We start from the raw sequence: 27,803 nt of genomic DNA, 5'->3' as shown, positions 1-27,803 counted from the left end.
ACTTGCATAGGTATGCCTAAAAGCAAAATGTTAAATTATTTAAAATGTACAATATACCCCCTACTAGATGGGAGTGACAACCTTAATTGCATTGCAGGGAGTCAATTGATGCAGGTGGATTAGGACCGTTACTTATGGTAGTCTATGGGGGAGAAAGAGGGTTCAGCAGTGGACAAATAATGGCTGAGACGATGTTGATGATGAGTACCCATAAACTAGTCGGAGAACCCAATCCTTGACACACTCTTAGTAAATAAGAAATTAAAATGGTCAAATGGTGACAAGACAATGAAGCACGCTTAATATTAGATACAGCCAAGTATTGTAATAAAATACTACGTAGCAATACAAAATATAGCTACGCATGACAAACAAGTCGTTCCACCCACATATTTAATTAAATCTCAAGATCAACTCGTCCATTCTGCTTTTGAACAGCTATTACTCGTGTGAGGGTGGCGCCCTCTGACGTCAAGATTTCCTATTCAATCTTCATTGTATACGACCTCTAACATGGCTTACTGGACGATGACATTACGTGCCGTTCAAAGCACAAAGTATCAATCATTCTGAAATGTTTTAAAGATGAACCTGAAAATTCATAAATTTTCACCGAGATGTAAAACTCGTGAACCATATCAAGCGTTCTCTGACTGAACTTTAAGCGTAAAGTTATTATCCATAAATATCTATAGAGATATACACTACAGAAGCTGAAAACTAGCCAATGCAATAACCTATCAAAACGAAGGTCACAAACAGGAGTTGACGACCTCACTATTCAGACAAACATGGGATGCATTAACAACAGTGACGAAGTACAAGAGATCAATTTTACCACCGACCAAGTACTAAAACAAACAGAGACTTTATACTGTTTGTATTATGGTTTAATTTGATTATGTTAACAAATACGCTATTGGTGAGAAACGATTAGACTACAACAAGGTCACAACTTGAAAGAATTGCGTTATATTCAACACGAGCGTAACGATGTAGGAAAATGTTTTCAAATGTATATACAGAATTATGTTTAGTACAATTTAGTATTTAGTTTTCAGACATCTAAACAAGAGTGTATTAGAATTTAAAAATAGTGATTTAAATACTAATGATATTAAAATACGGCGATGATAGATGAACAAACAGTTTTTGTATTAATAACATTGATAAAGTTCAGAGCAATATATGCCTGTAATAATAAAGGTCGTTAGACCTCGATAGATATTCTGATGGGGTAACAAACTCCCAACTGCGCAGTAGCTAGCGTCTACATTCTGGAATTTGTTTTTACAGAATCGACGTTACTGATCTCTGCACTGTCATTGTGAGTCGTGACTTTCTCTACATTGTTATTTTTACACTTGTATTATACAAAGTAAATTACTGCAAATTACAATTGGAAATCAATAAACACATATATAGTAAAGTATGTTACAAACTTAACAAATGTCGTTTGGATCTGGGATTGGTTTTTACAGACTGCAATATTCGTTTGTATCCCTAGACGTGGCTATATCATGTTATTGCCTTAAATAATCTTTCGTATTGAGAAATACTATAAACATTGCTGAAACACCAGATCAAAATATCCCATACTGCAACTCAATTTAAAATATACTTCCACAAATAATCTATTTCGATCTTGATAAATTTATTATGAAGCACCAATGTACCCCCGAAACATGCGTTCGTTTAACAAGAGAATTATAAAAAATCGTTTAATATTATTGGCCTAAAAACGTACAAACAATAATACAGATCGACAACTCCATTAACACTATTGAAAATAAGTGCGATCGCATGTAATGTTGTTCCTTACAAATAATGTTTATTAAAATCAGTTATGTGAACTTTACTATTTCGCCTTTGTACCTCTCCGTGACGATAGTGCCTGTGCCGTAGGTATACAGGCAGCGGATTTAGAACTGCGCAAGAGCACACAAGCCGCGGCGCGTACGCAGGCGGGCGCGTGTTGGCGGGCGCAGGCGCGGGCGCGGGCGCAACGTAGGTTAACGACTCCACGCGTGTTTACAGTTTACACAACAACCAGTGGGTGTGCGTGTGCTTCTGTTCGTTCGTATTCTTTTTTTTTTTTTTTTTTTTTTTTTATTTATTTATTTAACAAAGTATGTTTGTATTAGCACAGAATTTATCATTGCCTCCTACACTAGGCTGAGCCTGTCCTGTAGGAAGCAGTACTCGTGTTATCATATACATGCATATAGATATTAAACATAGGCTTTTTAGCAGTACTCACAATTGTGTAACTAATCTGTATAATACAATTATTTTATTTATTTATTTTTTCTTTCTCTCACCACCAATACACATGTATAAATAAGTATTATGAATGAGTGTGTGTGCATGCGTGTGTGTGTGGTGTGTGTCTCTCTGTGTGTGTGTTTGTGTGTGTGTGTGTTTGTGTGTGTGTGTGTGTGTGTGTGTGTGTGTGTGTGTGTGTGTATGTATGTGACCAGTATTTTCATTTATATGATTAACAAGAGCATATTTTCAGTATCGTCATAATTCATTAAAGTGTGCTCATTTTGACAAACTAGTCTTATTCAAAACTAAAAGTTACTAAATTCGGTCTTGGCACACTGACATCGACAACACTAATTACTTGATTTACATTCATGTGAAAATAAATAATTACATTTTACGGTCAAGCCCAGTAGAAGAGACAATTTTATAAACATATTAGCTGCAACGAGTCATTGTTTATAAACTGACTCGCGAATCCACTATTGCAGTTGGCAACTATTCGGGTTTCGGTTGAAGTGAGCAACATACAGTGGTCCGTGTTTACAAACCGATCTAATAATTGTTATTAAATTTATGTAATCCTACTTATGATGTTTTATCAAATATTGAGATTCAATATGATAATAATTTGCATGGAAAATTGCTATAGACATTTCTTTAACGCTTCGGTTGTCTAATAATTTTATGTAACTAGTTAAACTGGTTAAAATTTTTGCAAAAATAGACAGCCACTTTGATTTTAACAAAGTTAATATGGAACCAATACGATCAGTAAATGCAAAAAAAAAATTATTTTAAAATTAGTTCAGAATTGACAAAGAAAATATTGAATTGAAAATCACTTTTATTTTGGTGTCGCTGAGAATTTTAATTCTAAACGCAAATATATTCATATAAAATTGGGAATGTACTATAATTATATGGCTAGAAGTGATAACATACTATGTTTGTATATGCGTATGTAGTTATCCACACAATGATAAAGTGGAATAAAGACACAAAGTTTAACTGTCAAACTGTCCAGCACTGCTGACCTTCGATAAGGAGAAAAGAAACAATTCGACCCCAAATTCTCAACATTAAATTATAACTTCTGATTACAGACGTTAACTTCTAGCTCTAGCCTCATTAATTTTGCAATTTTTATCAATGGACGCTTTTACAGTCCATACGTTATCGTACGATTTTGCCGTCACAATATAATAGGAAGCAAAATTTAAGATCTTAAATTTTGCATCCTAAAATTTTAATGTTTATCAAACACAAGGCATGCTGTGGTTGCCTATAAATGTAAGAGCAGTTAGATCTAATCTGCCAGTGTATTGTATTGAAATGTTTCGCTGTATCTTATGTTGGTGAACCTATAAATAAATCTTTTAATTTCTGCTAAGATACCGTGAAGGGAATTTAAAAGCGTTCTTATACAGTTGTTTATATTTTCTTTTTTTTTTATATCATGACAGCAATATCCTACGATAACGTATATCTACGATGGGCTATAAAAACACCCACTCCTCAAACAACTAATTTATGTAATTTCCTTTGACGCTATCCCAGAACTCATCTTTCACTTCCCCGTTCTAAAAAAGAAAAAAGAAAAGCTGTATTTTCTTTAGTTTCTCTAATGCGATTTTTTTATACAACTTAGGCAATTATTATTAATTATGGCAAACAAGCTGACGGCCCACCTGATGAAAAGTGGTAACCGTCGCCTATAAACATGAGCAGTACCGTGGACATAACAGAATATACTGTTTCACCCATGATATCCCCCATGCGTTGCCATTCCTGAGGACTCAGGTGTTATTCCTCTGTACCCTGTAAATTCACTGCCATATCCCACCCTTCAAACCGAAACACAGCCATGCAAACATAACTACTTTACGGTTAAAACACGAATGGGATAGAGGTACTCAATTAAGAAACTATCATCATTTGAACTTGTTTACACAATTTAAATATTAAATCATTCAAATGTACATCCTGTCGACTTTGCCAAAATATCGTTATATGACGTAACTTTCATAAAATAAAATAACATCTAGGCAGCATTTTATGCATATGAAAGACACTCGAGTGCTATCTTACTCATGTACATGAGAGTACACTCTGGCGATGACAAATTTTAACCTGCCGTATCAACAAAAGAATACGCAAATAGAACTTTATTGCGTTACGATAAGGATCAATATGATCAACGTGATATTTGATTTGTCGATGACCGTACTCGTGTCGCTGGCGTATGCCCAACATCAAGACCGTCAAATATTCGGCAAATGTCAAGGCGCGCCCGAGGTCGACACACTTTGGGAGTTACTTCCCCAGAACAAAAGATACGACTCGTGAGCAATCTGTAATCTAATTATAGCAAATAAAATAAAAATGCTACCTAACACGACACGCTATAAAAAGCATCGTCAAGTTTGAGTCAAACTCAAACTTGCGAAGGCACGCAATTAAGGCACTAAAGTATTTACTGTCAGTTAAAATAACACAAAAATTAAAGACATGAATCTAAAATTTGGCGGAGACATTCAGATGTGACTTTTATATTTATGCCTTCGTTAACGAATTCACAATTAGTTGCAGATATTGTTTAGAATAAAAAAAATTTGATTTCAGCAAAAACATAACATATTGGCTAGAACGAATGGTATTCTTTTTCCTAAAGTGTTTACAAAGAACTAATACTTAATACGAACAATAATTTAACTGCGTTTTCATCTTTTTAATATAATAAATACGAAATTTGTTAAGGATGGATGGATGTTACTCTTTCACGCAAAACCTACTGAACCGATTTGAATGACATTTGATACACAGATAGATTATATCCTAACCAGCACATAAAATACTTTAAACACCGATTCACGAGGATGAAGACGCAGGATACAGCTAGTGAGTAAATAATCCCGTATTGTGTTTGGCCCACTTGGGATATGAATTTAAACAGACAGTAATCTATATAAACTTCATAGTCTGCAAGATATATCCCAAGCTATCTAGAAACACCGCAGTAAATGTACGGAATTAGCAGCAATTGTTAGCAGACCGTTGCCCCCGACGAGTGCGAGCCGGGCTACCGCTGCACCTGCTAAGTACAAACGTTCAATCTGCACACCGTTTCATTACACGTCCCATGTTTATTCATAACGTATCTCATCATCATTGTCATCATTCCTCGTATTAATTTCAACATAGTATTTATATCGTTCCTTTCTATCATCTATTTATCAGTTGACACTTCTGTTACGAATGATAACAACACAATTGTTACGAACGATTGAAACTTAGAGCGTGGTGTTGTAATGCGTTACTTTGTATAATGTGTCGAATGTTAAGATTAATTTTAAAAATTTAAATTTTTAAGTTGAAACAGTAATTACTTTGTCTATACCAATATATATAGACACGAACAAGATACTGTGTGACCCCTCATGCGTTGTCAATCCCGAGGACAATGATGTTATATCTCCGTGTCCTCTATTTTCAATATAATGTACTTTTAATTATGGTGAATAATTTATTTGATTGATGATTATTTTTTACATTTAATCTAGATATTCGTCACAACTGCCAAATCACCGTTGCGAATATGATATCATTACAAAATTAGTAAACAATGTCCTACATGTGCAGAGTAATGAGGGGCTTTTCCCATACAAAATATATTTTAGAATACAAATTACGCTGTATCTTTTGAATGTGATCAATGAACTCTATAATTATATTCAAAAACAATTATTCATTTCAAACATTCATTTAAGGTTATAATTCTTCATAATATTAGTAAAAGGTACATAAAATGAAGCATGGGAACACAGTTACAGTTTAGCAGAGATCTAATTACAATAGGATAACATGCATTAATAGAAATCTGGGAAATAATGATTTATAGGGAATAAGAGAAGGGCCACACGTTACAAGCCACGCATAAAGAATTAAGACGTGTTAATAAACATGCGCGACACAAGTTAGAAGAGTGAAATGATATAGTCGGTACTACAAATAACTAAAACGATGTAGAAGTGGCGTGAGCTACGGAGCACAGCTAAAGCGTCAGTGTTCACGATTCACAGACGCATCATCTCCATGACTGCTATATTTTTACACACGATGGAGGCGCAGTGACTTCCAGAATAAAGGACAGAAATAGTAATACGCAACACGCTCTTTACTTTAGTCAAGAATAAACACATAAACATCATAATTAATGATCTCGATGCTAATAAACAGAGCGCTATATATCTCACGGATGATTTGGTGGAAGCAGAGACGAATTGTCTTTAAAAACGTTTCCCATTGAAGCTGTTTCATATACACATCATACTTACAGACGAATGTTAACCACATTGTAGTGGCGAAGGGAGCTCTGTTCATTAGCACGAATCGGTTTACCGATTGTATAAATGTGAGAATGTGTACACGTACGATACATCCAGAGGCGTAAGTGGAGGTAGGGCAGGTGGGGTCGGCGGCCCGGACCCTGCATCCCACCTTACAACAAATAGAGAAAACATCCATCCATTAAACAGAACCACAGTCGAGCCCCATACACCACTTACGCTTCTGGCTGCTCGTAGATAGGATCTTCGATCCCTGGAAATTTTGAGAGGAATGCCACGTATATGCAATGGCTCGAATGATTAAGTGCGCTACTCTGATTCCAATAGAAGCTTTCTCGCGCGGAAAGCTGCAGTACGGCATTAAACGAGTGCCTTGTGAACACGTCACGCATACCCTGACTGCTGGCACACGAGCATTTAGAGCATAGTGGTGCTATGGAGCCGAAAGTAATACTACACTATACTAAAACTGTTACAGCTTATAAATCTAGGCAAATGATTAATCTAAATGAAACTTAATATTCTTAAATAGACACCGATAAAAAACTGTAAATTAAATCGCATTAGCAAAACAGTCTGAACAAAATAAGGAACACGATTATGACATAAAACTTTACAAAGGTCTCCTCTCCTACTTAATGAGTGAATTTAAATGTAAATTACATGTTGATTATTTATTCCGAAACAATTTATTGTACGTAATAAGAATCTATATGGATCGTTATAAAGAAATGCAGTTACGTACAAACACACAATTACTCATAATATGTACATAAATCAACGATAGGTTCAATTGATCAATTTAGATATTTACCAATATATATATATATATATATATATATATATATATATAACTTATTGACAGAAAAATATACACATTGGTCGACTAACTTAAACTCCGTTTCGATACGCTTAGAAAAAATTACACTTCTGAACTTTTGTATTGTATTTTCGCATGATATTATATATGAATGTATCACTTATTAAGAATTCTATTTTCTTTCTTTTAATAAAGTTAGTTGATTTGTATTATTAAGTTCAAAATCATGGTCATGACTTCACGAGAAATCCACCATCATTCTCAATCTTTATATGACATCCTAATTATAAAATTTTCTAATGAAATCAAAGACGATTCAATCTACAACCAAAAGCAAAAGTAATGAAACCACGATAAAATCAAAAGCAACAAGAAAGCCTTTATGTTTCTATCCGTCTATATTAACATATGGACGGGCTACAGGAGTCGTTGACAAATTTTATATATATTCTATTTACTAGTAATCAGAATTTAATATGTCTGAGTATTGTTATTCCTCAGTAAGGACGAGAGATTTTCGTCACTATTTTTATATTTGACAGGGTTGAGAGGGTCCCGTATTGGTCTCATTTTTGTTTTGAGGTTGTAATTTTTTTGAGTAGCGAAATCTGCTCGTTTGTCGTCTCTTTTAGTGTATGGAATACGTTGTACCTTTTCTTTGATTATATCGGAGCATTAATATTTCATAGAAGGTGACCATTATTGGCAACTCTTTTAGCCGATGCACACGAAAGACTAGGGATCTGTGTCGAAACAGTCACGGAAGTTAATTTGATTTGGTGTAATCGGTCCGGTGAAGCTCGGGGCAAGGCCGCACCGCGACCGCTTAGCAATAGCCACTAATTATGCTCGCGAATCGCACGGAACTGGCTACTTGTGGTTGCAGAAACAACAATTCGATATCGACTGTAGCGTCTCGTCCTTCAACATCATCATCATACCAACTTTTTACTGTCCACTGTTGAACATAAGCCTACCCTACGGGACTTTACCACTAGTTACTACGTTTGGCAACCGCAGTTAGACTTTGGAATTGTTTTAAGAGGGACGCTGCTGCCCATCCCTCGCCCTCCCTTAGTCGCCCCTTACGACACCCACGGGAAAGAATGGGTTCGCCAATTCTACGTCGGGACCAAACGGCAAGATTATAACTATATACCAAGTAAAACCTCAAAATAAAGGAACTAAGTTTAATTCAGTGTCATTCGATATTGATAAAATTGTGCATGGAAATGCCACTAAACCCAATAGCAACCGCCAACATGCGACACGTCAATTACAGCTAGTCACGATTTGAATTACAAAATTGTTGGATTTTCAACAAAATCGATATATAATATTTGAATAACATTTTAGCAAACGGATTTTAAAACCTGATCCGTTAAAAAAATGTAATCATAACTAAACGCATATTTAATATCTTAAACATAATGTGCAAAGAATTAAACAAAGCTTTTAAAATGTTTGTATTAAATACTTTATCAATTATTAATAATTATTTACTAACAATGTAATGCAAAGCGGATAATTATAAGAATCTCACATAGAGATAATATTACAGTGGACTGCAAGATATCTATGAGAGTATCAGTATACATGACCTTACACACGCATCCACAGGGTTAAGGCATGAGTTCTGTGGATTTCACGATGGTTTCTATTTAAAAAATAAATGAACTTTATCGAAAATAATCAAATGTACTCATATTAGCCTAGCCGTGTGGTCCGGGCATTCCTTTTGCTGTGGGTGACGTAAGAGTCAACTAAGGGAGGGCAAGGAATAGGTAGTAGCATCCCTCTTAAAATATCTTTAAAGCCAATCCGCCTGCCAAGCGTGGCAACTACTGGCAAAACTCCCCTCTAATTGTTCAGCACTGGACAATTAAAGGCTGATATGACGATGATGCCTTATATGAGTAAACAAACGAAAATACGTGTTCAAAATAAATCGATAATGTTAAATAATCCCCAATTGAAAGAGATTGTAAATAAATAAAATCAATTTAGTTTGCAATCGATGAATGAATTGATCCAAATAGCTAATTGAGCGCAAATTCATTGTTTGCACATGCCTATAGCAGCTCAGATAAACGATCTTTTGTATTCACGAGCATAATTTTAAATTTGTATTTATTTATTGAACAAAATCTAAACGATATGCAATCAAATATCTTCAAGAGAGGTAATGCATGTGGGGTCACGCGGACATAACATTACATTTTGTGATCTTCAAGGTGTTAAAATTGCATTAATTCCTCTATCATACTTATCCTACTAACTTCCATCTCCTAAATCCACCTTTAGTATCTACCAATGTTTTCAACCGACACCTAAAGCTAGCCCTTAGAAAATTTTCATTTCTTTATACAATTTAGGTCATAATAATTCCTGACTATATTACACGATTTACTAGTACAAACAAAAATTAACATCTATCTTTCGCTTTTATTAATGCATCAGGGTTCTGGGTCTTAAATAAACTTTATTAATTCAAACTACGTCAATCAATATTACAAAGGTTACTTATGGTTGTCTTGAAAAGATTGCTCTCAGCACCATAAGACCGCCTTACTGTACTTATACAATTGTATCGTTGTGTTTGTAAATTGCTTATTTCCTATAATGTATAATGCAAATAAAGTATACTCAATCATTCACTCATTCATACAAAATATAAATACGCGACATTATAGATATCCGAATCTTGACGCTACTTTCATTTTCAACATATCTATAGATACCCATACATTCTCTTCGGTTTTATTTTTGCACTGACCTCGGCCCTTGAGCTCCCAATTTGGTCGATAGCTATGTATACCTACTCGACGGATTCTCTCCACTTTCTCAGATGCCATCGTTTGGAAACGCCTTTCTTTAATCTTCTTTCATCAATCTCTCTACGTGACTAAACCTTACTCATTGTTTCGATATATTTTGATGTAATTATCCATAAATATGCATATCTTAAATTTATTTTGGAAATGTATATATTTATAAATTTAGTATATGCCGTAACAAACGTATTATCTCTCTGAAGAACACTTCCAGATAGTTCGTAGCAAACAATCACATCAATTTCTAATAGATACGTGAACTAAAATAAAAACTGAGAAGACAAGGAACAAAAAGTCTAACTAAATGGAACTAGTAACGTCATTAGCCAAGCAAAATATTGTATACAAGATAATATTAATACCAAGACTATTGGAAAAACTTCGGGAAATTATAACTAGATTAAGTTGAACGTGGCCCTTAGAGATTGATGAAGTTAAGATTTATCGTTATATTGTATGAGTAGGTGAGATAATTAGAAAGATTACAAAGACACCAATAGTAATCACAATGCATAGTGAACAAAGTTAACAATTTGACATTTACAATAAAATGATAAAATTTAATACAAAAACTGAAACACAAACATGCCGTGTCTAGAGACAATATAAATAGCCCATAAAAACACCGGAAGCTCTATTGATGACATAGAAATTGAGAGTAAAATAACAACAAAATATAAATATGACCTTCGAATGGCAAAGATTAAATAATAAGTGGACAAGTTCAAGGTAGGATTTTTTCTTAAATCAGTTCAACATTCTCCGGATGAGTTCGGAGGATGCGTTCAATTTGTTAATGATGATACTATTATATACGTGAAATACAACTCCAATAAACCAGCAGAAAGAAGCTTGATGATTAATAAAGTGTCTACTTAAAACATGAAACCCTCAAAGTCTCCAGCGTTGTTTACCATTACGAAATTACGTCCAAAAACTACTTAGGTAAGTTGTAATGTCTTTTTCCGTTTAGATTTCCGTCTATAAATCAAGCCCTACGGGAACTTCTGAGAGAACATCCCCTTGTTTATTAGCTAGTGTTGGAAAGCAAACGGCTACTAACGACTACGATAACAAAAACAAATGTAATGATAGCAGCGAACGGGTATTGATCTGATAAAAAATAATATTAATGCTACAAATGACCTAAGTACAACTTTCCATCGGGTAAGCCGTCAGCTTGCTTGCCATTATAAGTTGCATAAAATAAAAACTAGTGAAAAATGGAAAGAGTTGTGACTGTATTTACCATTAATGATAATTTAATTAATGTTGAAGTGTGTGGGTCTGGGAAGTAAAATATACTTGCATCGCTAACATTACCCTTCAGGAACAAAGCCCAGCCATGGTTTCCGCAACGTTGAATTTAATATGCAAATATTCATGTTTCAACGAAATAAATACAACGCGCACCCAAACAGCCTTACTACGGCTATTGTTCAATGCAATAAATACACTTGAAAAAATAACTTTATCATTACAAAATAAGGTTCAAATTCGAAATGCAGGATAACTCTGTTGTATGCCATGCCAAGGTCGATAGAAGAAATATAAGCAAAATGATGTAAACCTTGTGCAATTGAGTTAGGATACAATTTTCATTGTAACCAGTATAGGAGGAGTTGTGCCGCAGGGGGGAGGAGCACGTGGCGACCCGACGCAGACGAGCTTGACCTAGTTAGTAGATGCACCATTTCGGTCCCGGTTCGAAAGCAAGGGCGGCCCTACGATTCTAATTCAGCGATGCGATGATCCTTTGTCCCATATCATATCACCGGGTCGCTTCTAAGCAAAATGAAATTTACTATTACTTCAGTCATGAACACACATCCATCCTTTATAAATATAGCTAGTTGGACTGTTATAATTAACAATTGTGTCCCACAAAAATACAAACTTCAATTATAACAAATCCAGTTATTTTGATATAAAACCAAACTATTGAACCGATTTTGATCTGTTCTGTAAGCATATTCTTTAAAACAAAAAAGAATTTTAAAAGGTTACAAACATAAATTAAAATACAACCAAATTGAAAATTGTTTTTTTCTTAAATTGGTTGAAAACGATATATACTTAGGAATTTTGTTCAACAAAAACAGCTTCTATAATCGTGGCAAAATTAATATGAAATCAATTCCGAAATCAACCCAATGTAACAACAATTATCAAAATCAATTTGGAATTGAACAAGATATCATGTAACATATTCATTTACATTCAAAAAGAGAACAAACGAACTACCTTATTAAAATCGCTTAAAACCCATAAAAATACAATGAAGTAAAAAAACTTGCTCGATAATGGAATAAGACACTACAATAAATTAATTGTAATCATGCTTATTTTAGAAATTATTAAATAGATCTTAAAACATATGTACGTAACATCTAATCTTGCAACCTGGCACCGTGCCCTGATCTAGACATCGCCGCGTTCGTTCAGTAGTATAGAGGACGTCAATTTAATCACCGTCATTCGTAATTTATTAATGGAAACCAGTTAAAAATTGACCTGTACATACTACATGCTAATGGGTATAATGGAATAATTTCGTAACTACGAACTAATCGTAACTATTGTGGGACTGAGCCCACAGGGTCTAACATCTTGCTGATGTTACGCCACATCGCCGAACACTGCAAAATACATTATTACCACCAAATTATGGAACATTGTTGACTATGTCCAAACCATCTATTGAGCTGGTTTTATTATAAAATCTAAAATGGCAAACAAGCTAACGACCTTCTTAATATAAAGTACTAACTGTCCCAGTAAATATGAACAGCAACATGGATATCACAGAACTACACTGTGATACCCATGGTGAGTTACCATGAGTTTGGAGGAACGGCATTATGAGTAATGGAGAAGTTAGTTCTCATTGCTAGCATTATACCTTGTCAGATCAACAATTCCCAATTCCCAACATCGCAATTTCCCTGAAAACAATCGTGGTTAATTTGTAATGAAATCGCCACGATGGGCCGTCAGATCTGCCTTCATCCTCATTGTTTCATCCGATACTGGTGCCCCATCGTTGTATACTGTTAGCATAAGCAGATACATTATTCAATCTCCGTCCATTAATAAAAAATACTATGGTATTATGTGTGTAATTTCACCGCCATATTCTTTTACACCACTGAGATGGAAAACAAGCATACGACGCACCTGATGGTAAACGGTTACCGTAGCCTATGAACGTCTACAATAAATATCAAGGGCATTACGAGCGCATTGCCGACTATGAAAAAACCTTTCTACACGTTTTTTGAAAAACCTCATGCTATAGTCTCTTAAAAAACGTCGACAAAGAGCTGATTCCGTCCTCATTAGGATATAATGATGAATCAGGATTGAAGGGTGGCCTTTTAGACTGAAAGACATCATGCAATCCCAACTGCATTACGGTAAAAAAACACCAGGTTTAAAAACAACCAACGTATTGAAAACTACGATTGTTTATGGATTTGGAAATCACTCAGAAGTCAATAAACAAAACGCCTAAACATTGCTCTTCAATTGCAAATCAAATAATCTTACATAAGTTGTTTACCAGACAAAGACTTCTAGCTTTTTATTATTTGCAAAACATTCTTGAGACACTTTTGATTCTGCCTAATTAATTAACTCGTCTAGACTGTACTCTAAGATTTGCTGCGCAATAATACAATAATAGGAATAAAGGAACTAGTTTGCATGTTTATTCTCGTATCAGCAGTTCAGCATACTGATAACACTCGTGTCACTTTACAGCTTACAATGAAATCACATTTCCATTAAGATACGTCGAATTACATTAAAACAACCTCGTGTTCGGATAGCGGACTATCTAGTGGCCTTCCTATCTTTATCTATAATCTTTTACCAATACTCGCTGATGACATAAAATGTATACCTATAATACAATGTTGCAAAATTTTCGCATTGTCATTGTATGGAATCGTTTATCAACAAATGACAAATTCTGTTTTCATTAACATACAAAGCAAGAGCTAAGAACTACGTATTTGCGGTCATATGTTAAATACGAAGTTATTACAAAATATGTGCATTTGCTTCGCAAAATAACAATGACTTAATCAAACCAGAACACCTATGATCGACAATATATTTAGAAGACTAGAATTGCAATGTTTTAATATAAAATGCAGATCAAGTGGTTACAAACGAGTATAGATTTAGCATCACAACAAGTAGTTATTATTCCGTAATCTAAACCGGCAGTTCTAAACGTCACAAAATTAATATGGGACAAAAACGGAAGTAAACCCTATCGATGGTAAATCAAATATCTAAATTGAGTCAATATTGAGGACGTAGTCGCGAAACATGATCACAAAAATACAAATACAGCGTACAGCGCGGTTTCTGAGATGTTGCCTCCCTTGAACACTTAGGTTATGGAATGAGCTCCCTGCCGAGGTTTTCCCAAGAGACTACAGCATGGGGTTCTTCAAAAGAAAGGTAAAGAGGTTTCTTCAGGGTCGGCAACGCGCGCGTAATACCTCTGGTATTGCAGATGTTCATAAGCTACGATAACCACTTACCATCAGGTGGGCCGTATGCTTGTTTACCACCTGTGCTATAAAAAAACAAAACAGACAAATTAAAAATTTCCTTCTATTGGAAATTGCTTATAAATAATGAAATAACTCACATTGGATATGAATTTGATCTCTCTCACATAGCGGCAAACAACTGAACAAATTTAAAATTAGACAAAACCGCATCAGAAAGAAAGAAATCAATGGCAAACAAAACTGAACATTTGCAATTCACATGCAAAACTAATGGTGTACCCTAACGTATATTGTGCTCTTTATCTAATATAATTAAGAATACGGCGTACGGACTGCGGATGCTCCCATTGTACGCAGTCGATGAACCATGCTGCAGGGTAAGTACGTGTGCCCCGCCCTGTCTTACTGGTCGCCAAGTAATAATATTCTCATTCATTGTTCTATTTGTTTCATTTCAAGAGCATTGTATGACAACGATATTCGCATCCCACGTGCAAAAATTCACAAAAAAAAACCAAAAATTTTATCACCATCTGATGCCATATTGTTGCCAGCGTAATGTTTTTCTCTTCCATTCATCTTTATTTACAGTCATTACAACGTTCACTCCCTTCCTGGTCAGATCTTCTATCGTACGATCCATTTCTCTTTTTGATGTCTATTTAGGTCTTTTTGTACCTTCACAAGAAGATGGATACATCTAAATCTATACTTAATACTTTCTTTATTGTCGTCATTTATAAAATCTCTAGAAAAAAAAACTGTGATCATGACAAAATTTACTAAACAAAATCTAAACCTATCTACTGTAAAAGTTATAGAAATCAATAAAAAATAATTAATGATATAAAAAACACAGAGGCGAATTGAAAACTTTTGGATATCCCTTAAAAATAACCTAGGTACAAAAATATATAAAACACTTTCTCTGAATTACAAGTAGATACAATTGAATTATTACAGACCACATGCTACTTCAGAGGTTGTTCAGAACTTCGCTCTTTTGTATGATATTCATGTTACTGTATACACTAAACGGTAATTGAGATAACAGCAATCATATTTGCAAGACTAATGCGAACGTTAGAACAGGTGAATGTACCAAAACGACGGAATAACACTTGTTTGAGTGCCAGCCACAATTTATACAGAATATTCATATTTAAATCGAACATTCTCGACATACTAAGTAATACGTCACCGCCTTGTGTTCATATTCCCAAAAAGTGTAAGCAGACCGTTCGATACAATAGGTTAACCACAATTGTAACGGTCAATGTGGCAAGTGAGGTATTAATTTAACTACAATAGGCAAAGACAAATACTGCACATAAAAGAAAGAACATAAATAAACTAAAAAATTAGAAGTCGTCTGTGCTCCACACACACAGTATCACAAAATGGTAACAAACGATTAACACAGACTCTGACTACCCCATGTGGAATTACAGTCCAGATTATATTTTTGAAGTTCCAAAATGGTGAAAAATGTCATAAACAGTTGCTAACCGCTCGGCTGACAAATTAAATTTTCATATTATTGACATTTTGTCAGAGTACTAAAATGTTTCTAGAGCGGCATTTTTAACTGTTGTCAAGCTGCAGGACAGTGAAGTACGCAAGTTTTAATACGTAAAGCGAAGACCTCCTGAGCGATTCCCAACTCCAGAGACAGGGGAAGATCAAAACCTAGATGACAGATGAAATTAGAAAAGACTTTAGTTCTTATAAAGGAAGGAGGATCCTACGGTGGAGCTAATTGTGCAGGACACACATCCACATTGGCATTCTTATTGTGAAACAGAATTTATCTGAATGTAAGTCAGTAAGAAATGGATTCATGCCTATTCTCAGCTGAAACTAATTGTTGTAATTCTTTTATCTTCTATTATCTTTTAACTTCAAAATTTATTTGAAGATATATATTTGTCCCATTGAAATAATCGGACAGTAAAGAAAGATATAAATTACATAAGACAAAGGGCAGGCCAATGTCGGTCGGAGGTCAATAAATAGACTATGTTTAGTCACTTATGTCGAGAATACTTTCATTGTTCACCAAATTAGAGGTTTCCTGGAAATTATGACCGATAATAAACCGGCATTGTTTAATGTCATTGTCGTTGGAGAAACTTTGCAGGATTGTTTTCCTGTACCGGCTTATCAACACTTGTATTAACTATGACTGTTACTAAATAATAATGCCATTAATAATATATTTACACAAGTGGAACTAATTTACCGCAGACAATAAACTAGATTATTAAGTAGCCTCAACTTTAAATACTCAATTTTTGGGATTTAATTATTATGTATGACAAAATTAATATGAAACCATCATAGCAGTAACCGTATCGATTGCAAAGATAATTTGAAAATCGATCCAAAAAATACATACAAATTGAGAACCCCTTCTTATGAATGTCACTTAAAAATACTGTAATATATTATTACGACACGACACCGAAAATAACTTTCAATCTCATGGACACGGAGGGGTCACGGGTTCGATATCATACGCATGAAATTAATTGGGCCGAGTGGGAGCCATGAATGGTTTTACGCGCTCCCTCCATTCATGAACTACGACCCCAATTTACAATGATCACCCTCTATATATTAAAAAGGAGAGGGAGCTTAATAATGTCATAAAAAATACCCAAAAATCTTACCAAAGTTCATAATGAAGTTAGGTCATAATCCAAGATAATATAAAAGTGCCTTTTCCTAAACGAAAAAAAAAGTAATTTTGACCGTGACAAAACACATTCATAAACATATTTCGTGGAGACATTACATTCTATAGTTTTCTTCCAGCTTTTCACCAAAAAACTTCGTACAAAACTCGTTTGTGCTTATGCTTGTGTACCTCTGTCGCCTTCGTGTTTCTACTGTGAAGAAGTCGTGTTTGCATAGCAGTGTTTCGGTTTGAAGGGCATAACACCTTTGTGGAAAATCAGAAATAGCAACGCATGCGGGGGAGAGCGTATTATGGGCGAAACAGTATACTCTGTTATGTCCATGGTACTGCACATGTCTCTAGGCAATGGTTACCACTTATCATCAGATGGGTCGTCAGCTTGTTTGCCATTCTAAATTGCATAAAAAAAATCTTCTCAGAGGTTGACTGTAAGAGATCCCTCTATGCGATAAGTCCGCCATTGTATATTAAATCCTTTTAAAGTGTCCAATAAATATTTTACAGTACAATAACATTAAAAATATTTTGATTTATATGTCTCATGTGCACTTAATGTTATAACTCCATCTAAATAACGTTATTCAAAGAGACTGAGAAATTTGTTACGAAATATATTTTTCATTCATTTGTAGTCATAAGTGACATATGATTGTGGTATATTATTTCTGCTACATAAACAGTAACGTAAGTCTTGACATATCGTAACCAGTACAATTTGATAACGTCACTCATATTGCATTTAAATTGTTGTATCACAGTATAAACATATTTTAACATTGACTACAGTGAAGTTGCGATGCGTGCATTGTTTCCGTTTGAGGGGTAACGATAGCCAATACAAGGTCTACACAATACAGGAGGTATTTTATACTTCTTTTGAATGTACGTGGTTAGAGTAACTTTATCCACTGATAAATTATAGGTTTTTTCCTCTTTCGCACTAGTGGAATACGCGTTTTTTTCAATTTCGTTACTTCTTCAACAGATAGGAGTGACGACATATTGTGCTTCCATTGCATCACCAAAATAATAAGACAAATTGATATTTTTAAGTGACTCATTCATTCAATAATTTAATTTCCATAAACACACTTCACACCTTCAATCCAAATACGCTAAAAGTTAATAAACATAACAGAAACAACTTTTCCAGTTGCCTCTGGAATGTTCTGGAGTGCACATACGTTGTAAACGCGCGAGGCATCTTGGTTTAAAAAGTATGTTTTCTAAAATTATTTTATACATATTACTATTCATCTTGATAAGGAGATCTACACGTAATGTCGAAAGAGATATGAACTAAATTTGTGTGTACGCTTATTAATATTCAGTCGTTAACACGCGCCTAATTTATTCGAAGGTTACTTCATCCGGAGAAGGCAAAAAATTGTTATAAGAGTCACCATAGTAACGAACTAGGATTATATAGGAGTTATGTACAATTGTATAGGCACTAGGTACTTTATTTACAACCGGCTACGCCCACGAGTTTGTTCGTGTGACCTTAGTTTAGGAACTCCTTTTATTGGGCAAACGGATTAGAATCATAAAATTGTTATTTCAGGGCAAATTCATTTTAACAAAAATTCTCTGAACAAGTTCTGGATTGCAAAATTCTTTTCTTCGTATAAACAACAAGCTGTGATGTAAAGATGACTAAGGAACATTTTTTTGTGGGTAGCTGTGTAGCACTAACTATCAAAAATTGTTGCTCTGGACTATTATTTTATTTAAATTCAAAATAATACTTATTATTGTTATATTTTATGTTTAAAGTATAAATTTAGTAGTTGTCTACCTGCAGTGGTGATATCTCCGTCTATTTTTAATCCTAAGATACCAATATTTTTATTTTAAATGGAGTCTGTACAACAGTCCTTGGAACAAATGATGGTGAACTTTAACACTAGGATGGCAGCATTTCAAGACAAATTAGATAAGGCCAGTGCTGCTCCCGTCACTATAGGTTCATTATCTACGGATTTTGCACAATTTAAGTCTCTTATGGCAGAGTCATTGAACAATCTTCAACAGCAGGTACATATCATCGCACAACAACAGGATCGTTTGGAGATGCATAGTCGTCGCAAAATCCTATTGCTGCATGGGGTTCGTGAGAATAGTGAATGTGGCTTATCCATGCTAGTCTCCAGCCTTCTCACTAAGAAACTTAAGATGCCAATTTCGCCAGAAGATATAAGCAGGATCCATCGTATTAGTCGTTTGTCACAAGGGAAACTCCGGCCTATTTTAATCAAATTTCGTTGTGCTGATGTGAGAGACAAGATTTGGTCTGCAAAAACCGAACTTAAAAATAGCGGAATTACATTGTCCGAGTTTCTTACAAAAGCAAGACACGACGCTTTTATGAAGGCACGGAAACACTTTGGTATCACGAAATGCTGGACACGAAATGGCATCGTGGTTATCATTGGTTCGGATGGTAAGAGGCATCGTGTTAGTTCCATTGCTGAAGTTGACCAACTTATTAACCTGTCGCCAATTGCTGTTGAAGACGTTGTATCCGTGTCAGCGGACTCCTTGGCCGTCTTGAAGACCATGGATTTGGCTGGTACGGGTTCCTCGCGTTCCAAGCGTGTCATGAAGAAGTGAGCTGTTGTGCAGATTATTGTGATGGTTTTGGTGGCAATATTCTTGTTGTGGGTATATTATAATTTCTTTTTTTTTTTTTTTACAAACTTATATAAGGTAAACTGTTCATCAATTATTGTAATCTTTACGGGGTATGTTAAAAAATTTTATAAAAACTCTCATTATATTATGACATTTATAACTTTCAAAATTATGTTTTGGTTTGTTTTCTTTGACAACTCATTCAGAATAACAGATATGATAGATTAGATTGACAGTTCCTCAACATAGATAGAATACATGTATTTTTATTTATTTATTTTTTTTTTTTAATTAGATGGGTAACAATATAATCATACTACTGTTGGGGGCTCGAATGTAGCAAGTTTATATCTATTCAGCTATCTAAATAAGTTTGGCTGTCCTTACGCTGTATTCTTCTGTATCTACACGTATTATTATATTTGCTAATTTAATGTTGCCGCCAATGCCAAAACAAAAACAATTTACTGTTTTACTTTTTTTATATTAATACTGTTTTTTTTTTTTATTGTGGATTTTATCCAAATATTTTTTTTTTCCCCTTTTTTTAGTCAATTTCGTAGTCCACTACTGGCAGGTAGATGAATTGAAGTTTTTCTATTTGTATAAAGAATTTTTTTTTGTGTTTATATATTTATATATATATATTAGTATTGTCTTATACACATACATACATGGTTTCAGAATCCGATTCTGATGATACATTTCTATCCGTTTCTTCTTCTAGCAATGTAAGTTTTCATAGTTTGCCTACTCCTTTAGAAGAAATCTTAAAAACTAATTTTTCTTCTCATCCTAAAAACTTTAACACCGTTCACATAAATACCCGAAGTATTCCTGCACATTATTCGGACTTGCTATCTACATTTAATGTAAATAACCTCCATGGCATATTTATCTCGGAGTCATGGTTGAAGCCCTGCCTTCCATCTACTTCCTATTCCTTACCCGGTTTTAATTTAATTCGTTGTGATCGCACCGGAAGGGTTGGTGGTGGTGTTGCTGTATACCTTCGTTCTGATATCCCTTACGCTATTATTAACTCTTCTTTAACGACAAATTCTTCCTGCAATTTTGAACACCTTTTCCTTGAAATAACTCTCTGTCATACCAAGGTTCTACTAGGAGTTTTCTATAGTCCATCTTCCACTACTGATTATTTTTCCTCTTTTGAAAGCCTCTTAGAGAACCTAATCCCGTCCTATAATCACACTATTATTATGGGGGACTTTAATACTTGCCTTCTTAAAAATGACCTGCGTGCGAATCGTCTTAAGTCTCTGGCCCATGCTTGCAATCTAGAGATCCTGCCCCTCCAAGCCACCCATTTCTTTCCTAACTGTAATCCTTCCTTACTTGATTTGATTTTAGTCTCCTCTCCTGACCATGTTGCGAAACATGGCCAATATCCTGCAGATGCATTTTCCTTCCATAACCTCATTTATCTGTCTTATAAAATACGTCCTCCCAAAGTTAAACGGAAAATCCTTATGCAGCGCAATTTTGGTGCTATTGATATTGACCGTTTACGTCACGATGCTGCGGATTGTGATTGGTCGAGTATCGGTACAGCAGCAAATATTAATGATCAGGTAGAATTATTTAATAAATTAATTTTAGATCTGTACGATAAACATGCTCCCATCCGCCAGGTCAGGGTTAAGCATTTACCTGCACCTTGGCTTACAGACAAGATCAAGTCCATAATCCACAAAAAAAATATTGCTAAAACTAAATATAAGTCGGATCCGGACAGACATCGTAATGAGTACATCAATACTAGAAATCTCTGCAACAGGGTGTGTAGGGAGGCTCAACGACGCCACATTCATAAATCCGTAGAAAATGGTGATGCAGCAAAAGTTTGGAAATTTCTTAAGTCATTAGGGGTTGGTAAGAGTCATAACGATAATCCTGGTAATCTTGATGTTGAGTGTCTTAATAATCATTTTTGTACTTCTACTGTCATGGACAGCAATGTAAAATCTAAGACATTGCACTATCTTTCATCCACTATCGCCCCTAATTGTACTCCTTTTATTTTTGATCAGTTGACCGATTGTGATGTTGAAAAGAGTTTACGGTCTATATCGTCAAACGCCATTGGCACCGATAGCATTAGTCGTAATATGATTTTACCTATCCTTGATATCCTTTTACCCACCATTACCTTACTTTTCAACAATTCCCTGTCCTCCGGTTTCTTTCCTTCAGCTTGGAAAGCAGCTTTCATAATCCCTCTACCAAAAAAGAAACTTCCTTCCTCGTTCTCAGATTACCGTCCAATTTCTATACTCCCTTTTCTATCCAAAGCCTTAGAACGCCTTGTCCAACAAAAACTTAACTTTTACCTATCAAGAAACAATCTCTTAAATCCTCTTCAATCTGGATTCCGTCCTGGTCATAGTACGACTACTGCTCTTATTAAAATTTCTGACGATATCCGTTTTGGCATGGAGAATTCTCAATTAACGGTCTTAACATTATTGGACTTTAGCAATGCCTTTAATACTGTTGATTTTGATATTTTGTTAGGATTGCTAACCTCTCTCAACATATCTCCAACGGCAATTGACTGGTTTCGTAGTTACCTGTTTGGACGTCGGCAACGTATTCGCATTGATGACGTTTTATCTTCTTGGTGCCATACGTCAGCTGGCGTGCCGCAGGGTGGCGTCTTATCTCCTCTTCTATTTGCCTTATTTATTAGCACTATCACTTCGAAACTTCAATCTTCCTACCACCTTTATGCAGATGATTTACAGATTTACTCTTTAGCCCCTCTGGTTGATATCTCTTTAGCAATATCTACTGTTAACGCCGATCTGGAATGTATATCTGCCTGGAGTAAATCTCATGGTCTTGTTATAAACCCCTTGAAGACACAAGCAATTATTATTGGGAGTCCCATACTTATTTCCAAAATTTCCTCGACCAGTCTTCCGCCTGTGGTTTTTGATGGGGTTATGATAGATTACCAGAAAAAAGTAAAAAATCTTGGCATTATTTTTGATAACACTTTGTCATGGTCTCCACAAATCTCGGAGGTCAGTAAAAAAATGTTTGCTGCAACTTTTGCCTTAAATAGACTACGTAATTTCCTCCCAGTTAACACCAAAATTGCGCTCGCACACACCTTACTCCTACCCATTCTTGATTATGCCGACTCATGTTATTTAGACCTCACCGAAGAGCAATTAAACAAGCTTGAGCGTCTCCAAAATTTATGTATCCGCTTCATATTTGGTCTTCGCAAATATGATCACATTTCTCAATTTCGTACTCAACTCAAGTGGCTCTCTATCCGTTTTCGTCGTAATCTGCATATCCTGTCTCTTCTTTACACAATCCTTTTTAATCCTGCTGCTCCTGATTATCTAAAAGACCGATTCTTGTTTCTCAGTGAGGCTAATGATCATACTTTACGCAGTGTCAATAACCTCCGACTTAAATTTCCCACTCATTCTTCTTCCTTTTATTCTAGATCCTTTACTGTTCAGGCAGTTCGTCTATGGAACTCACTACCTACCTCTATTCGGTGCGCTCAAACTCTTACTAGCTTCAAAACCTCTGTTAAATCTTACTACCTCTCACTTTAGTACTATTTTCCTGTGTTCTCTCTTCGTTTTCCTTCATCATTTTTTTCTGTTGTATGTATGCTGTTAAGTATGTGTATGTTATGTATATATTTAATTGTGTATATATTATATATGTATGTGTATGTATGTATGTATGTTATGTATATATTTAATTGTGTATATATTATATATGTATGTGTATATATGTATGTATGTATTTATATATGTTTGTATATGATAATATTTATATAATAGTGCGCCACCTACTCTTTGTCTTTTTCTCAATGTCCTCTACCCAAAGGTTGTCTGGAAGAGATTGCTTAGCGATAAGGCCGCCTTTTGTATCACTTCTCATTAATATTTACTGTATTTGTTATTTCTCTTTTTACTTGGTGCAATAAAGTGTAAATAAATAAATAAATAAATAAAACATTGGTGTTCTACCGAGATAATGACATGCAAAAATCATGCAAATATAATAAGTTACAAGTCAGTATAATTTAATTTAATAAATAAAAAAAAACTAATAAAATTATGCTGCAAAAAAAAAACAGCCACTTTGATTCGTGATAAAATTAGAGACCAACACGAAAGTCAAATTAATATGCGGGTCTACCATGAAATGAAATTCCGAAATTTCGGACTCCATTTCGTGTTTTTGTTTATACCAAAACCGGACTAATAAATGGAGTTTAACATTTCGTTCATCATACATCCTATCATAAAAGTCAAAAGGAAAAATATTTTAACATTTTTAATATTTTCAAACACCATGTATTATGTAATTTTAACATCAAATTTTTGTTTCGTTTGGCTCCGAAATTTCGGAAAACATTTCATGGTAGACCCTCTGATTTGATTTGGCAATGATATCGCGTAATACATCAAATAAATACAAAATAATTGTGAACCTAGTACTTTTATTTCAGAACTTACAAAAAAATAGAAAATTAATTTAAGGTTTTTCTCAAAAATAGCCGGGATAAGATTGGAAACAAAGTGTAGGTGTTGATAATGTATTTACGAAAATTAACAGGCCACAAACGTCGCCGTGCCCAACCCATAGTTAGGTGTACGAGTACTCTACACCAGTACACTGGTTGGTGCGAGTGCACTGTGTATTATAGCAAAACAAGTGATCGGGACAACATGGCCGAGGTATCTCGACGTAAGCAGGTGTTAGATAAAAACCAGTTAGCGGAAGTACTTGCAGCCTATGAACACTATTATACATTATTTGAACTACGATACAAATTGTAGGTATGGGAATTAATAAAATCTATCTATTGCTTTACAGAATTTCTCATAGCAACTTATGATCAGGAAATCAAAGTACATACTGGCATATATTGCCAGCCGAATACACCAACTCTCTGGTAATTAAATCAGGTTAAGCCGAGATAATAAGAAACCAGATAACATATCTAGAGCACGTTGCTGCAGGAGTCTTTGATTTGAAATGAGTGAAATGTAGACACTAAATGTAGCAGTGCCTACGTCAGGCAGTTGATTATTATCAACCACTCCTATTCCTTCTTCTTATACTACTTCACTTTCACTATAAAAGCAAGTTCTTCTCCATTATAAATATTGGTAATCACATCGTCATCAACAAATAATCTGTGATAAGTGTGAACTAACCCAAGTCAGAAATATTGACTTCGTATATTGCATTTCTAGTATCAACAGAAATAAACAAAGGACTTCGATTCTGCAATTCATTAATTTTGGCGGTAAACAAAAAATTTCGAATGACATATATGGAGTATACGAAAATATCAAAACTTTTGGGACAAACTTAGATGATATTCATAGATCCATTCAAAGACTAGCATTTTAAAATTAAAAAAAATAATAATAATAAATTAAAGTCCGATACGTTTTAAGAGAGTTGTTCAGTTGGGTGTACATAATCCTCTAAACGTATTCAAACGAGAGAGACTAAAACACGGGCTAAATTAACAAGAGGTTGTCTAACCTGGTAAAATAATAACATTCTAGTAAATCTGATGTGTGACTGGAAAAAGAATTATAATGAAGTTAAAACAAAAAGCTGTCCTGGACGGGTCAGGCTGGAGGCTAGAGATAACTGGTTCCTTGGGTCGTTAGCCTCGAATGACCGGGACACTGGACAGTTTCTAGGAAACAACAGGACTTACAGGGCACTGACGTGAATTATAGAAACAATACTATCGCAGATGGTATCACGGTTTGTTTAACCTATCGGTTTAGTGGTCTGAATAGTGAAATATGGTAGTGAAATTACAGGACACTGTACTCAATTCACAAGGATAGGCGACACGCAAGTAATACCACTTGTGTTGCATATGTTTAAAGGTTATCACAATCAAGGGCTGTCACCACACCTTATCATCTCCAGAATATCTCAAGTAGTAACTAAAGCCACAAAAAAATCTTAAAACTGTAAGCATCTAAGAATTATATTAAGACTAAAATTTTACACGCCTTTACATAAGAAGCAATATGTAGCGACCAATTAGAAAATACAGACCAATTTATAGAGATCACATTTCAAGTGAATAAATTTATTATTATTAAAAAACAGTTCATCAATATGCAAGAGAAGGAAAATTTCGAATAAAATCAGAGTTAGGATCAGGAATGGTAAAATAATAGATTCAAAGCCCTCCCTATGGGGTTAGAAGAAATCCGTGGCCAACGTTGGATCGTTGATGGGTTACATTATTATTATAATGAGTCAGCAATGTATACATAATCACCACACCAAGTTAATGATCTTCAGATAGTATACGAGTACTATAATATCAACACTATACACAAGCATATTTCAAAGGTAGGATCTGGCAATAAAATTATAGGGCATAGATAAAGGCATAATATCTGGGGCGTCACACTGCATTCAGTGATATCCATAGCTGTTCATGTCTATAAACGACGATTAACACTTTCCATCAATTGAGCCATCACAATTTTTGCACTTCGAAGTTGCAAAAAAAAACCATTTTGCTGTGATTATCAAACTACTATACCTACCTAAGAAACAAAAAGTCACATATTATGTGTGAAACTGCCCTGCTGTCGAGAAAGGCGGGTCTATTTATACCAAGTAGCAACCGTTTACCGAGAAGTGGAGTATTGATTTTGGTCGATCACAAAACCTATGCACTGCGAAATACTGTTGACAGTTATTAGTTTAAACCTGACAAGACAAAAGTGATTCAATTTAATATTTATGATGTTATAGCACACAGAGAGATAGTATATCTAGTATATATTCTCTAAAGGTACATACTGCATTCCCTTCGTGTTTTTGAGAGCACGTAAAACCGTTGTCCAGTATACAATATATCGACTTCTGTATATAATGATAGCTACCTAGAAACTCCTGACATCAGAGAACGCCACCCATACACAATTAGCTGTTGAACCCTGAATTTGTATTAGGGTTTTTTATTATGCAACTTAGAACGGCAAACAAGCTGACGGCCCACCTGATGGAAAGTGGTAACCGTCACCTATAGACATGAACAGTACCATGGACATAACAGAGTATACTGTTTCGCCCATGATACCCCCATGCGTTGCCATTCCTGAGGACTCAGGTGTTATTCCTCTGTACCCTGTAAATTCACGCAATATCCCACCCTTCACACCGAAATGCAGCCATGCAAACACAACTGCTTCACGGTAGAAACACGAATGGGACAGAGGTACCCAAGCAATCGACTTTTGTACAAAGTCTCCCTCTGGTCTCGTAGTCAAGTGGCAATACTATCGCGACTAATTACGATCACGATGATATTGTCATAAAACTGTAAACAAAGCATTTTTCACGCACTGAATGTGTGCTGATGGCTTGTTTACTTTTCGCAACCGGTTCTACGAACGAGGACCTGAGAGTAGACACCATGTGATTGATTTCAATAGAATAGACTTATAAAAATAAATAGCTTACTATTTTCCTTCCTAATTCCTAGTAAAGTACTATAAATAAGAAATTAAAATGTTTCATAGTTCATTACGCTTTACCATCTGAACGGATTCGAGTTAAATTTAGTATAGGTATAGTATATTTAGTATAGTATAAAAATATATATATTTTTATACATTA

General features: G+C 34.9%; 1 protein-coding gene across 5 annotated transcripts in view; it reads right to left on the bottom strand.

The window, feature by feature from the left end:
• LOC113521777 (ran-binding protein 9) overlaps positions 1-27,803 on the bottom strand; it is a 57,030-nt gene that overhangs the window by 21,684 nt on the left and 7,543 nt on the right. For 4 of the 5 annotated variants that reach the window (XM_052899932.1, XM_052899934.1, XM_052899936.1 and 1 more), the window contains exon 2: positions 6,700-6,765. The exons of the other annotated variant lie outside the window; for it this stretch is intronic. In XM_052899932.1, coding sequence (XP_052755892.1) covers positions 6,700-6,765 — 66 coding nt within the window. The remainder of the gene's footprint in view (positions 1-6,699; positions 6,766-27,803) is intronic. 5 annotated transcript variants of the gene reach the window in all.

This window comes from Galleria mellonella, unplaced genomic scaffold (assembly GCF_026898425.1).
Source record: "Galleria mellonella isolate WM207_F2 unplaced genomic scaffold, CSIRO_AGI_GalMel_v1 utg63, whole genome shotgun sequence".
Lineage (NCBI taxonomy): Eukaryota > Metazoa > Arthropoda > Insecta > Lepidoptera > Pyralidae > Galleria > Galleria mellonella.
The sequence above is the reverse complement of the archived record's forward strand: the minus strand, read 5'-3'. Positions and strand labels throughout refer to the sequence as shown.